The sequence below is a fragment of the Aulonocara sp. 'chitande type north' Nkhata Bay genome, linkage group LG16 (assembly GCF_057382095.1).
Source record: "Aulonocara sp. 'chitande type north' Nkhata Bay isolate Kocher_YH1m ecotype deep benthic linkage group LG16, A_spYH_male_GT1.1, whole genome shotgun sequence".
In the NCBI taxonomy this organism is placed as follows: Eukaryota; Metazoa; Chordata; class Actinopteri; order Cichliformes; family Cichlidae; genus Aulonocara; species Aulonocara sp. 'chitande type north' Nkhata Bay.
The window spans coordinates 24222169-24233458 of NC_141359.1; the positions used below are offsets into that span (position 1 = coordinate 24222169).

An 11290-nucleotide genomic window follows, 5' to 3' on the forward strand; every position below is an offset into this window, starting at 1 on the left:
CTTGCAGACTTACTTCCTCATTCTTTGCCTATTAGTAAACCTTTAAAAGAACTTGAAACTCATTTCTGCACTGACATAATATTTGCAGTGATGAAACATAACGTTTTTTTCTTCGCTTTAACTGTTCGCCCACAGTGTTTACTTTTTTGAGTCATGTGTTTCATAGTTCTCAGTAATTTCCCATTTACATTCCTCAGGAAACAAAAAACAACCAACTAACACTGTTGTGTACTATTCTTGCTAAAGTCTGTGGTTAAAATAGTGCATTGTTTACAATCCATGTTTTCTCTCACAGGTGTGGACTATTGCCGTCATGTTTTTAAGTAAAAAAATCAAAAGGCTGCCTCACTTGTTTACAGTTAACCTTTTCTTTGCACAGGTAAGCATGGTATTGCATTCATGAAAAACTAATAGCACCATTAATGTCTAATATGTCTAATGATTAAGTAAATCATATAAATCATATCTATATGAAGGAACTCACCTGTGGGCATTCAAAAATGACTAAGTGCCTGTATTTGTTATTTTGTTCTCTGTAGGTTCTGACTTGCATTGGGATGATCTTGTGGAACTTCGTAGTGAAGGAAAATAACTTCATTGGTCAGGTCCTGACTTTCACCTTATTATGTACCTCACTCTACAGCACTTTTATATGGCCAGGTACGCACACTACCATCTACCACAGGAAACCTACATTGAACTAATTCATGTTGGTTCATACTGGTGAGATGTATCTGTAGTGTGACTACAAATTTTGAAATTGATGTTTTGTTGTTTTAAGGTTTGATAGCACTCTCACTTGTGCTCTTGAAGTCTGAGGATCTGAAAGTTTCACCGGGCATGTTGGTCATTGCGGGCTGGGGGTAAGAGGAATGTGCACAGACTGGAAAACACGTCACTTTGGTTTAGACTGACATTCATGATGCAATCAACAATGTAAATGAATGAATATATCATAATATAATGTGATTTTGCATGACACCAACTCACTTAAAATTAAATAGTAAAAAAATGTATATCTGCAACCAAGTGTCATGCACGTTGTTCAGGGTAATCCCATTGACCTGGTTTTTATATTTTAATACTGTGACTGAATTTGTTGTATCTATGGTTGCAGGATTCCAGCTTTAATAACTGCAGTTTTGCTCATTTGTGGGGAAAACATGTTTGGAGTCATTGATGCAGCTTTCTTCTATGGCAGAGCACAGGTAATAATACCCGGCGAAGTCATTTTCCTGTTTTCTGCCATGAAATTACAGATAATGAAATACAACCTGTATACAATTTGGATGTTTTCTTTCAGATAATCTGCACCACATTTGTAGTTGCCTTCAGCATATTCCTGGGAGGAGGCTCTCTTGTGTGTCTCAGCAGAGGAAGCTGGGCCCAAAATGTCCAAACTGAAGAGGTGAACTCATTTGACTCTCCAGAAGATCCTTTGATTGAAAATGAACCCGAAAACCAGACCGTGTTTGAGACTGACCCCCCACCAAGAGATCAAGGTGCGTCCTGTCAGGAAACCTTTAACAGACGCTGCTGGCTTCATTAGTCTGAAATCGTCAACAGTTAGGACGTTGTCAGATTAATGGATACTGAATATCTGAGGCACTAAATAAAGACCTTATCTACAGGTCATCTACACTTAAGTTCAACACAGTTCAACTTGTCTGTGGCATTCAACTCATTCCCATCAAAAACAATTTCAGTTAAAGTAGAAATGGTCTTCAGTTACCAAAGGACAATATATACATGCACACAGAATCATTCCTCAGAGGAATGACAGTAAGTTTCAGATTTGTTAAAATTCCATATCACCCACAAAATTACTCGCTTGTACAGGCAAAGAAAGGAATGTGAGAAAAGAACAGATTACATGCAGTGCTTTTGTTTTGACTAAATGCGAGAGTCATGGTCATAGTTCCACTGTAAACAACAGAGGTGGGACCAAGTCATTGTTTTGCAAGTCTCAAGTAAGTCTCAAGTCTTTATCCTCAAGTCTCAAGTCAAGTCTCAAGTAATGTCAGGCAAGTCAGAGTCGAGTCTCAAGTCACTGGTGTAAAAGTCCGAGTCAAGTCACAAGTCTGAAACTTTGAATTTCAAGTCCTTTCGAGTCTTTAAAAAAAAAAAAACGAAAAAATAATGTTGCAGTTATGCTAAATGTAAATATTAGACCATGTAATTTTAAAATCTGTGTTTTTCTCAACACATGACAAAATAGTGAACTTAGAAAATATACACAAATTGTGAAATTGCACCTCTTTAAAATGCAGCTCAATTAAACCTAGCTCCAAGAATAATTTTCACCGACAGTTCTGAGATAAGCTGCATGTCATTCTTGGATGCGGTTGTAGGACCAGCTTTAAAATCGCATGACAAAAATATCATACATATTTAAAAAAAACTGCATCACCAACGTAGCCTGGACAACATTTGCTAGTTAGATGAAGTCAGCTATCTCATCTTAGCATATTTATATGCATATTTATAATTATACGGTTCTTGGAGTGAGTGCATACACTCATGAAGTTTAGTAACTTCAGGTCACTGCAACAAGCCCAGGTACAGTTTACCGACGGATGGGTGCAGGACCTTGAAATGCACCGTGTAGAACGAAAGACCATCGTATGTATCATAAGTTTACCAGTCTCACAAATCGTCTTCATAAATACACATTCGTTAACCGTTTATTAATAGGACCTTTGAGCTCAACGGTAATTAATTAGTAGTGGAAATAATTTCTGGTAGCGTTACAGAAATGTAGCAGTGACAACAATATTGTATGCTGTAATCGTACTGGGCAATTAGTGATACAAAAAACCTGTTTTATCCTGTGAATAAAAGTATATGTTTTTGTCAATGTACCATAATAACAGAAGCGAAACGCAATATTGTGTCAGGACAATTCACTATTTATGCACAATAAACAAAGGAGCATAGCGCGACAATTTCTGTTCAGCGCCAGACTTACTTGTAACCTATATCACCAATTATGTTAAGAAAAATGACGTATTAACTACTAAAAAACACTGACCTTCGTGTAAATGCTTGGAGCAGACTAACCTGTGAGCTGGAGTGTTCTGGGACGTTATATTTGATCTTTGAATGGCTGCAATCCAGGCCATCCGTCGCGTCTTTGTTACTTCGGAAACATGGCTGAACAATTTCTCTTCCACGACATAATCCGATAACAACCGATCTCTTTACCCGTCGGCTTCCCGTGGCTGTCATGCGACCGGCTATTGCAGTTAATCATACAACGGCTTCTTGACATTTTTGTGTTTCTTTTTATCGCTGTTTAACTGATTTTAATTGAAAGCCTGCGTGCGCTAGTACCGCTTGCCACGAGTTCCCAGAATCCTTTGCGGTTCTACCCGTGAATGACGTCACATTTTCAATCTCTATAATATGCATGTTAAATTTTATATTTGGGGTAAAATATCAAGTCTTTTCAAGTAAACCGGTTCAAGTCCAATTCAAGTCCCAAGTCATTGGTGTAAAAGTCCAAGTCAAGTCACAAGTCTTAGAACATTTTTTCAAGTCAAGTCTAAAGTCATAAAATTAATGACTCGAGTCTGACTCGAGTCCAAGTCATGTGACTCGAGTCCACACCTCTGGTAAACAACAAACTCTAGTATATGTAAACCAGTTCTGCAAGTAATGAGGAGAAACTATTTGAACCGCTTAATAAAAGACTCCATTATTTGATTGAAACACAAGCATTCGTAATTCAGTTTTTACAAGATCCCTCGTACCACTGACTGAAATGCAGCTCCAAACCCGATACCTCCAACATGTTTTACACATGGTTTGTAGACTGTCACAGTTGTACCCCTCTATCTGTTGCATAATTTGACGTACCTCAGCCTTTTCTCCGTGTTTAACTTCCTTCAGAATTACTTCTTTGCCAAGTTGTCTTTTAAGCATAGGCACAACTCTGGGTCATTCCTTCCATTTGGTGCTTTTTTTGTGTTTGACCGATTCATAGTAGAGTGTTAGGTCACAAAACATTTCTCTGAAAATGGCCAGGTACAGGGACTAAAAAAGGAGTGGAAAAAGCAACCGATGTCCAAAGAAAAACTTTGAAAGACCTTCTGAAAGCCTGAAAAACGGAGGCTTGAGACATTTTCACAGTAAAAGTCATAGTATATGTGTAATATTGTATAGTATATACTGTCACTGACCTGCATGCTTTTGTATTTTACAAGGGTTTGTATTTATCTATTTGTGTTCTGCTGCTGCCCCCCTCAGGTCAGTGTGAGAGTGGGTGCGAGTCCACAGACTGCCTCCTTGTCCAAGTGGAGGAGCTCCAACAGGTTGCAGACAGACAAGTGGCCCGTCATGTGTCTGCTTCTGACTGTCAGCCTGCTTGCTGTGAGTAAACAACCACCTTTCAGTTCTACAGTGACATGAAGTCAGCCTTCATCCGCCTGCATTATTATATTTAGTGCATCTTGAACCAAATCAGATACAAATGGCTGAGCTGTGTAATTTCCAACTCCTGTCACTGGAAGACTTTAAGAAACACATTCAGAGACCCCATTAGAAAAGTCATGTGTCTGGCTTTATATTTACTGTTGCATTCAATGTTACATATTTTTATTACTGTATGAAGAAATAGTGTATTAGGGGCATGTAGATTTTTTTTAAGAACTTACATGAAAAAGATACTTGGAATTCCCGCAGATAAAAAAGATGAATTTATGAAAAAAAAAACCATTAACATATGTATAGAAAACACTTAAAATGTCTTTTTCTTTTAACGAATGCCCACTCAGCTGGTTCTACAAGCTGGTTCAGTGAACAGCGTTAGTTACCATTTCTAGTTCAAAGGTCTTCTTACATCCTGTTTTCACAGAATTTGTCCAGCTGCGTGTGGCTGCTCTTTAACCACAATCCTGGTAGACTCTACTTGGAGTTGCTCTTCTTTTGTGCTGTGGTCAACTATGGACAGGTTTGTGTTAGAAATATCCTGTTACCCACTCACACCCACAGCACTAAAGTCATGCTTCTCTTTTCCTGTTGACAGGGACTTCTCTCCTTTGCTCTTTTTGGGCTGGACAAACATTTGATTTTACTGCCAGTTAAGAAGAGGTAAATGGCTTTTATATGAAACTGCCAAATTATTAAGCACATTCAAAAGTTTTTATACAAAGATGCTTTTCTGCATATCTTGGTTGCTCCCTTTCTATCACCTCAAAGTAGTCTGTTCATTCTCCTCTGAACTCTGAGGAGTTTTTACACAGTGTTTTTACAATATATTACGGTGTTCACTGATTTAATTTTGTTCTGTGTTTAGATTATACAGTCTGTGGTATGGAAAACAAGAAGAGCAGCCACAGAGTGATTTATCTGAGGAGATCAGGATGACCTGCACCCAGTTCACCAAATACCACAAGCAGCAGTGTTTTCATGACATCGTTAAAAAGAGAAGGTGAGAGCACATTGTCTTACTGACCACTGCTCTGGGTAAAGACTGATGATAAACATGGTATTTATAGTGTCTTTCTGTTCTAATGGACACTCAACGCACACAAAAAGCCACATTCACCCAATTATACAAGTGCTTTTTAAAATTTCCTAAGCACTTTGTCATGCACACACAGTGGGTTCAGTATTTTGCCCAAGGGTACCTTTACGTGCAGGGATTGAATCACCGCCCTTCCGATTGGTGATCAGCTTGTGCTACCTCCTGTTAATGTCTAGGCAAACCTTTGCTGATGCTCGGTGACTCACAAACCACAATACCTTCAAAACAAAATTATTCCTGATTCAGTCATTTTTCTGTGTGTGGGTTCTGTCTGCTCCTCTGTTTCTTGTGGCTCCTTTTACAGACAACTATCCTTTGGGTGAATTCTTTTTTTCACTTTCAGGTGTGGAAAGAAGACTATGGTGGACTGTTTTCTTGGCTGTGAACTTGTTGAGTGGCTTCTGCAGGTTGGTTTAGCTCAGGACCGTGGCGAGGCTGTACTCTATGGGATGCGATTACAACAGGGTGGTGTGCTCCAACACATCAAGCAGGAATACAGCTTCCAAGATAGTCCGCTGTATTATCGCTTCATGGCATAAGCTGCTTGCATCAAAGAAAAAGGTTTCTTTTAACCTAAAAGAAAATCAAATCAGTTCGAACAGGAAATTCCTGTACAGCAAGAGACTCAACGTACTATTACTAAATTCACCATCGTGGCACAGTGATAGCAACGAGGACCCCTGTCGGCAATGTGAGAAATGTTCAAAGTGCTGCACACTCTCATTCAAAATGTTTGTTGTCTTTACATCCAACATTTCAAGTTCATTTCTGAGACACTGAGTCACGGCTACAATGCTAAAACTTGAACACGAGCCATAAATAAATTATTTTAATCTAAATCCCAAAAAGTTCATTCTCATTATCAAGAAACTGACCTCACAGCCATGTTTGTCACATGTTTGCCAGTGGTGCCAGTGCAAATGTACTGTTTATGTTGGGGAAACCTGCCGTCAGCAGACACTGAAGAAGTCATTTGTATGAGTGACGAAACGTTTCTCCCACTGAAAACACAACGTCCAGATGACTTGGTATTCAAAGTGTGTCAGTGTATACTGTATGTGTCACACTGGATAAAAGGGGAATTCTAAATTTCAAGGAATGAACCTTTCAAAAGTTTAATGTTTTTGTTTTTACACCATAGATTTGATTTGACTTTGTTTCATGCCATTCTGTGAGTGATGAAGCACACAGAGGTGTATGTCCAAAAAGTCGCTCCTCTACTTAATCCTTTTCAATCCTAATTTCTACAAAGACACTTTTACATGTTTTGTTAGTTTTTTACTAAAAATCACTCACCAAATGAATAAAGGGGACAAATGATGTTATTTGATGTTATTTCTTTGGAAACCTTCACTGGATATTATTTATGAAGTTTTAACCAGAACTATAATTGTTAACATAGCAACTGCTGGCCAGTTTGATTAAAAAATGTCATTTTTCAGTCATCATATTGAAACATAATGTGGTAGCAATATACAATGAAAATGTATATCTTCTGAGCGTGATGGGAAAACACTTTTAGGAACAGCTGCAGATCTTCTTTTCTCTCAAGGTAACAAAATATATAAGGCGCATTTTCTGTGGCAAAATTTTGTTTTATTAAACCAAATTTTAATAAAATGCATGCAATTCAAAAATGCATCATCACACTTTGGCTGTATATTCATAACGTGTTTAAAAACAAACTTTTATTACAAAAGATTTCATTCTTGCATTATGTAATGCATTTGTTATGGAACATTTCTCATCAATGATTCATTAAATAAGAGTCAAGACTTTAATGTCATGGGATTTAAGAACATTACACTCTCTTCAACTTTCTAAGCAATAGTTCTGAACAGTATCCTGCAAAGTGTGGAACTACGTTGTGGCTCTGGCCTCATTTTTGGCTGTAAACAGAAAGCTCCCTCTGGATAGAACTTGAAAACAAGTTCACCAGAAAATCTGGGCTCTCAACACCATGTAAAAGATGTTCCTCCATCTCTTTTATCATCTCCTTCTCCAGCTGCCTCATACCTTCTGTGATCTTCCTTCCTCTGTCCTACAGAGAAAGGAAAAAACACAAGTTGCACACGTTCAGAAAAAAGGCCCACACAAGACAAAATAATAATAATTTTACATAAATCGCAGGCTTGAATTGAATTAAACTGCAAAACCTTGTGGGACTCAATGATGGCAGCCACCAGTTCATGTTTGACAAACAACTCGTGCTTGCGGTCAGGCTTGCTCTGGAAGCGGGGTTTCTTCTTCACAGGGTCATCTAGGCCGTAACTCGGGGAAGACGTCTCCTTTAACGGGTGAAGGTTTTTCACGAAAATGAACGGTTTGAATACAGACCTGTTGTTACAAAAGAAGAACCCAGGAGATCATCAGTAGAAATGCATTGGAAGAGTGCTTTAAGCGCTAAAATAACATTAAGTACTATACCTTTCAGGATCTGGAGTTGCTGTAAAATAGTGAACCCCTGGCAGATCGGGATCCGTGGGTATCACAGAGACCATACTTCCTGTGGTCATGAACATGCCTTCCATGTTGATGCCACTATCTTTATCCCTCAGGATATCCATCATTGTCTCTGCTGTGATATGACCTTCAGTAAATAAAATCACACCAGTGGTGCAGATTATGTAACCTTTGTCCTCCTGTGACCCCAATTTTTCTGAGTGTGTTCATTGACTAACCGTTGCTCTTTTCCAACAACTTCTTCCCCTCACAGTATCGGCTCCCAGAGGCTTCTATTCTGGCTGTAGTCATAAAGGAGTAGACCGTGGCAAAGTTGAACTCAGTCTTCCCATCCCACCAGCCCTTACTTTGGGCATACGCCCTCATTTCAGGATGCTCCTTGTCTATCTTAATGGTGATGCCATACTGGTTTGAGATGTTGCGATATCCACCTGTAGAAGAGGAAAACATGAGCAGTCACTAAAATTAAATCTATTTTACTCTAACTTTCCTTTACTGAGGTAAAAAACAAACAAACAAAACAAACAAAAACAACAACAACCGTCCTTTAAATGTTAGAAAGTATTCTGAATAGGACAGCCAGCACTCTCTGGTGGTCAGAATGTGTAAGTACATCTAGGACAGGTTTTGGTCTTGTTAAATCTCAAACACACCTCTTTCTTTCCAGATATACTGAAATTAAAAGCTGAGACTTTGCCCTTTAATGTAGTAACCACTATTTTATTCCAAAGGACATAAAATGTGTGTAATTTTTGTATTTGTTCTAATGCCACGTATAGACTAATGTATCTAATCTACTTAAATTATCAGTGTAAATATCCAACTAATGTGCATTTTGTTATGAGGCTCACCTCTTGAGTCCTGCAAAATTTGCAGACTGCAGAGTAGTGAGCGATTCAGTCCTTTTGTGCTTTTTATGCCTTTTAATACCCATAAATGTGCACACACTGAAAATATTTATTCATCTTCTCTTCTGAATTTAACAGCTCCCATCCATTATTCTTTTTACTACTACTTATCACAAACATTATATAAAAGTTACTGGTCTATTTAGGATGTCTACTTTCCCAGAGTATTCCCTGAATTGGCCAAAGAAGTCTTATGTTCAGAGTGAACTTTTTCTTTCCAATTACCTTCGACTCTTTCTGCTGCCCAGTACTTTCCTGACGTTTCCAGGAGCCATGCTTCCTTCCTGTCTGAGATGAGGAAGCTGTTGTGGTAGGTGAAGCTACTTTCATCCTCCATGCACGATCCTCCCTGACCGTACTTCTCCAGCAGCTCGGTGATAACGGTCACTGCGTTCTCAGCTGTATCAGCTCTCTCAAGTCCAAGCCTGTGAAATTGACAAACAAAATTTTAAACGGAGACCATGCCATTACATTTTCTTTTGCACATCAGGATACATTAAGCTAAGTATATAGATACTTTAAAAAGCAGACAACTTCTATACAGGCGGGTTTACCTGACGAGATCCATGCCGAGGAGAGCCTCCTCGCCATCTGCACTCTGTCGGCCCCACACTGCTTCATTTCCAATGCACACTTGATGCTCATTTGCACCCATCTCTGCCCCCCACAGCCATGCTGGTCTGCTCAATACAACTGCATAAGTGTGGGCGACCTGCTCAATCTCTATATATGTGCACTTTTCACAAAAAGAAGAACACACAAGGGCAAAAGGTATTAATGGTTATCAGCTGGGACGCTCCGCAAGGAGTAGCACTGTGGTAGACTGAAGGTTGGAGGGCAATGATATGGTCTCTTTATTACCTACCTCAACCTTCTCCCCTGCAGCATAGTCTGTGGCAGGAAAATACACAACCTCCTGGACTTCATCGCAAGGCCTGTCAGAGTTTTTCCCAAAAATGATGCGCTGTCCCTCAGTGGATGGGGGCAGAGCCACAAAGGTGTCACACGAAGATGGGCGCATATTAATCCCAAACTATCTAAAAGAAAGGTCTTAGTTATCCAAGACAGTTTTCACTGGTGCTCAGATTTAGCAGATGTAGTAAACCGTAAACACACAAAGTCACTTGTAAGCCCTGTAATGTTAATATACTGTTGACGTATAGCGCTGAATAGCACATAAGCAGACTTACCCAGCGTTGTTACCATCAGTTTCTATTCTCGTGCGTTTCTTTCGTCTGTCAAAGTTCACAAACGCGGAAACAGTGCAGTCACGTGACCGAGATGAAGTCAGTTTCGTTTTCGTAGTTAAAAGAATTGCGCACAACTGTTGCTGTCAGTTTTATTCTTATGTACGTTTCACTTCACTTTATCAAAAGAGATAAAAACATAGTGTTCCAGTTTCTCAAGGGGATTAAAAAACGTTAACAGAGAGAGAGTTATTGTGTTTAGGCCTGTGAGAATAAAACGGTTTTAAGTTTTCTTTTGAATTCAGACACTTTTCTTATTGAACTCAGGCACATGTTTCAGGACCACAGATCTGCACCTGAAGACCCGAGAAGTCTAGTTGGATTAAAAGCACTGAACAAGTCATTGGTCCTAATGTACTGGGTGGCCAAACCATTGAGAGTTTTTCTTAATTAATTAGTAATTTAAATATGGCCTGTATTTATATAGCGCTTTACTAGTCCCTAAGGACCCCAAAGCGCTTTACATATCCAGTCATCCACCCATTCACACACTGGTCATGGCAAGCTACATTGTAGCCACAGCCACCCTGGGGCGCACTGACAGAGGCGAGGCTGCCGGACACTGGCGCCACCAGGCCCTCTGACCACCACCAGTAGGCAACGGGTGAAGTGTTTTGCCCAAGGACACAACGACCGAGACTGTCCAAGCCGGGGCTCGAACCGGCAACCTTCCGATTACAAGGCGAACTCCTAACTCTTGAGCCACGATCGCGCCAAAATAGTATTTTCACATTCCCGTGTAAGGACTATGACTGCTGCTTTCTGAGCAAGATGAAATCATTCTTCTAATGATTCTACAAACAACAACAACAACAACAACAACAACAAAAACAGCATTGTAGTAATCTAACTTGCTTGATATGAACGCATGGACCAAAGGCAGTTTCAGATAAGAAGAAACTTTTGATGTATTTTTCTAGCGATAGAAATAAATTCTGGTGACCTTGCTAATATAATTAGCAAATTTGAGGTCACTGACAAATACGTCGAATGTCAAAGAATAGTACGAAACCCATAATGTATTTTTTATTTGTGTTTTTATACATAAAACTGCACACGCACAACTGCAGAGCTGCCTTTATTTCAGTCTCCATCTTTACAATTGACGGTCATTTACATTTTCCAAATACTGTGGCTGCAGTTTA

The 11290-nt window shown here is 39.3% G+C and overlaps 2 protein-coding genes across 4 annotated transcripts; one reads left to right on the forward strand and one right to left on the reverse strand.

The window, feature by feature from the left end:
• Window positions 1–300: 300 nt before the first annotated feature.
• LOC147311577 (lysosomal cholesterol signaling protein-like) lies at window positions 301–7105 on the forward strand. Its single transcript, XM_086265667.1, has 11 exons — window positions 301–379; window positions 540–660; window positions 782–863; window positions 1118–1208; window positions 1304–1502; window positions 1840–1853; window positions 4249–4371; window positions 4856–4951; window positions 5027–5091; window positions 5297–5431; window positions 5871–7105. Exons 1-11 carry the CDS (start codon window positions 314–316, stop codon window positions 6064–6066), a joined length of 1188 nt encoding a protein of 395 aa, XP_086121793.1. The 5' UTR covers window positions 301–313; the 3' UTR covers window positions 6067–7105.
• Window positions 7106–7112: 7 nt separating this feature from the next.
• scrn3 (secernin 3) lies at window positions 7113–10236 on the reverse strand. Of its 3 annotated transcripts, none has more exons than XM_086266315.1 (8): window positions 10089–10236; window positions 9764–9935; window positions 9453–9634; window positions 9124–9323; window positions 8209–8421; window positions 7955–8117; window positions 7684–7864; window positions 7113–7568 (listed from the first exon to the last, which is right to left on the reverse strand). In XM_086266315.1, exons 2-8 carry the CDS (start codon window positions 9917–9919, stop codon window positions 7407–7409), a joined length of 1257 nt encoding a protein of 418 aa, XP_086122441.1. In that variant the 5' UTR covers window positions 9920–9935; window positions 10089–10236; the 3' UTR covers window positions 7113–7406. The 3 variants fall into 3 exon arrangements, with proteins under 3 accessions (XP_086122441.1, XP_086122442.1, XP_086122440.1); XM_086266316.1 differs by having other exon boundaries at window positions 7955–8105; window positions 9764–9931; window positions 10089–10232; XM_086266314.1 differs by having other exon boundaries at window positions 9764–9931; window positions 10089–10224.
• Between the last annotated feature and the right edge of the window lie 1054 nt (window positions 10237–11290).

Coding starts and splice junctions, on each gene's coding strand:
- scrn3 (XM_086266315.1), bottom strand. CDS start 9,919: ATGCGCCCATCTTCGTGTGACACCTTTGTGGCTCTGCCCCCATCCACT. Junction 9,635..9,763: donor CTGCAGGGGAGAAGGTTGAG/GTAGGTAATAAA, acceptor TTTTGTGAAAAG/TGCACATATATAGAGATTGA. Junction 9,324..9,452: donor CTCGGCATGGATCTCGTCAG/GTAAACCCGCCT, acceptor TCAATTTCACAG/GCTTGGACTTGAGAGAGCTG.
- LOC147311577 (XM_086265667.1), top strand. CDS start 314: ATGTTTTTAAGTAAAAAAATCAAAAGGCTGCCTCACTTGTTTACAGTT. Junction 661..781: donor CAGCACTTTTATATGGCCAG/GTACGCACACTA, acceptor TGTTGTTTTAAG/GTTTGATAGCACTCTCACTT. Junction 864..1,117: donor TTGGTCATTGCGGGCTGGGG/GTAAGAGGAATG, acceptor CTATGGTTGCAG/GATTCCAGCTTTAATAACTG.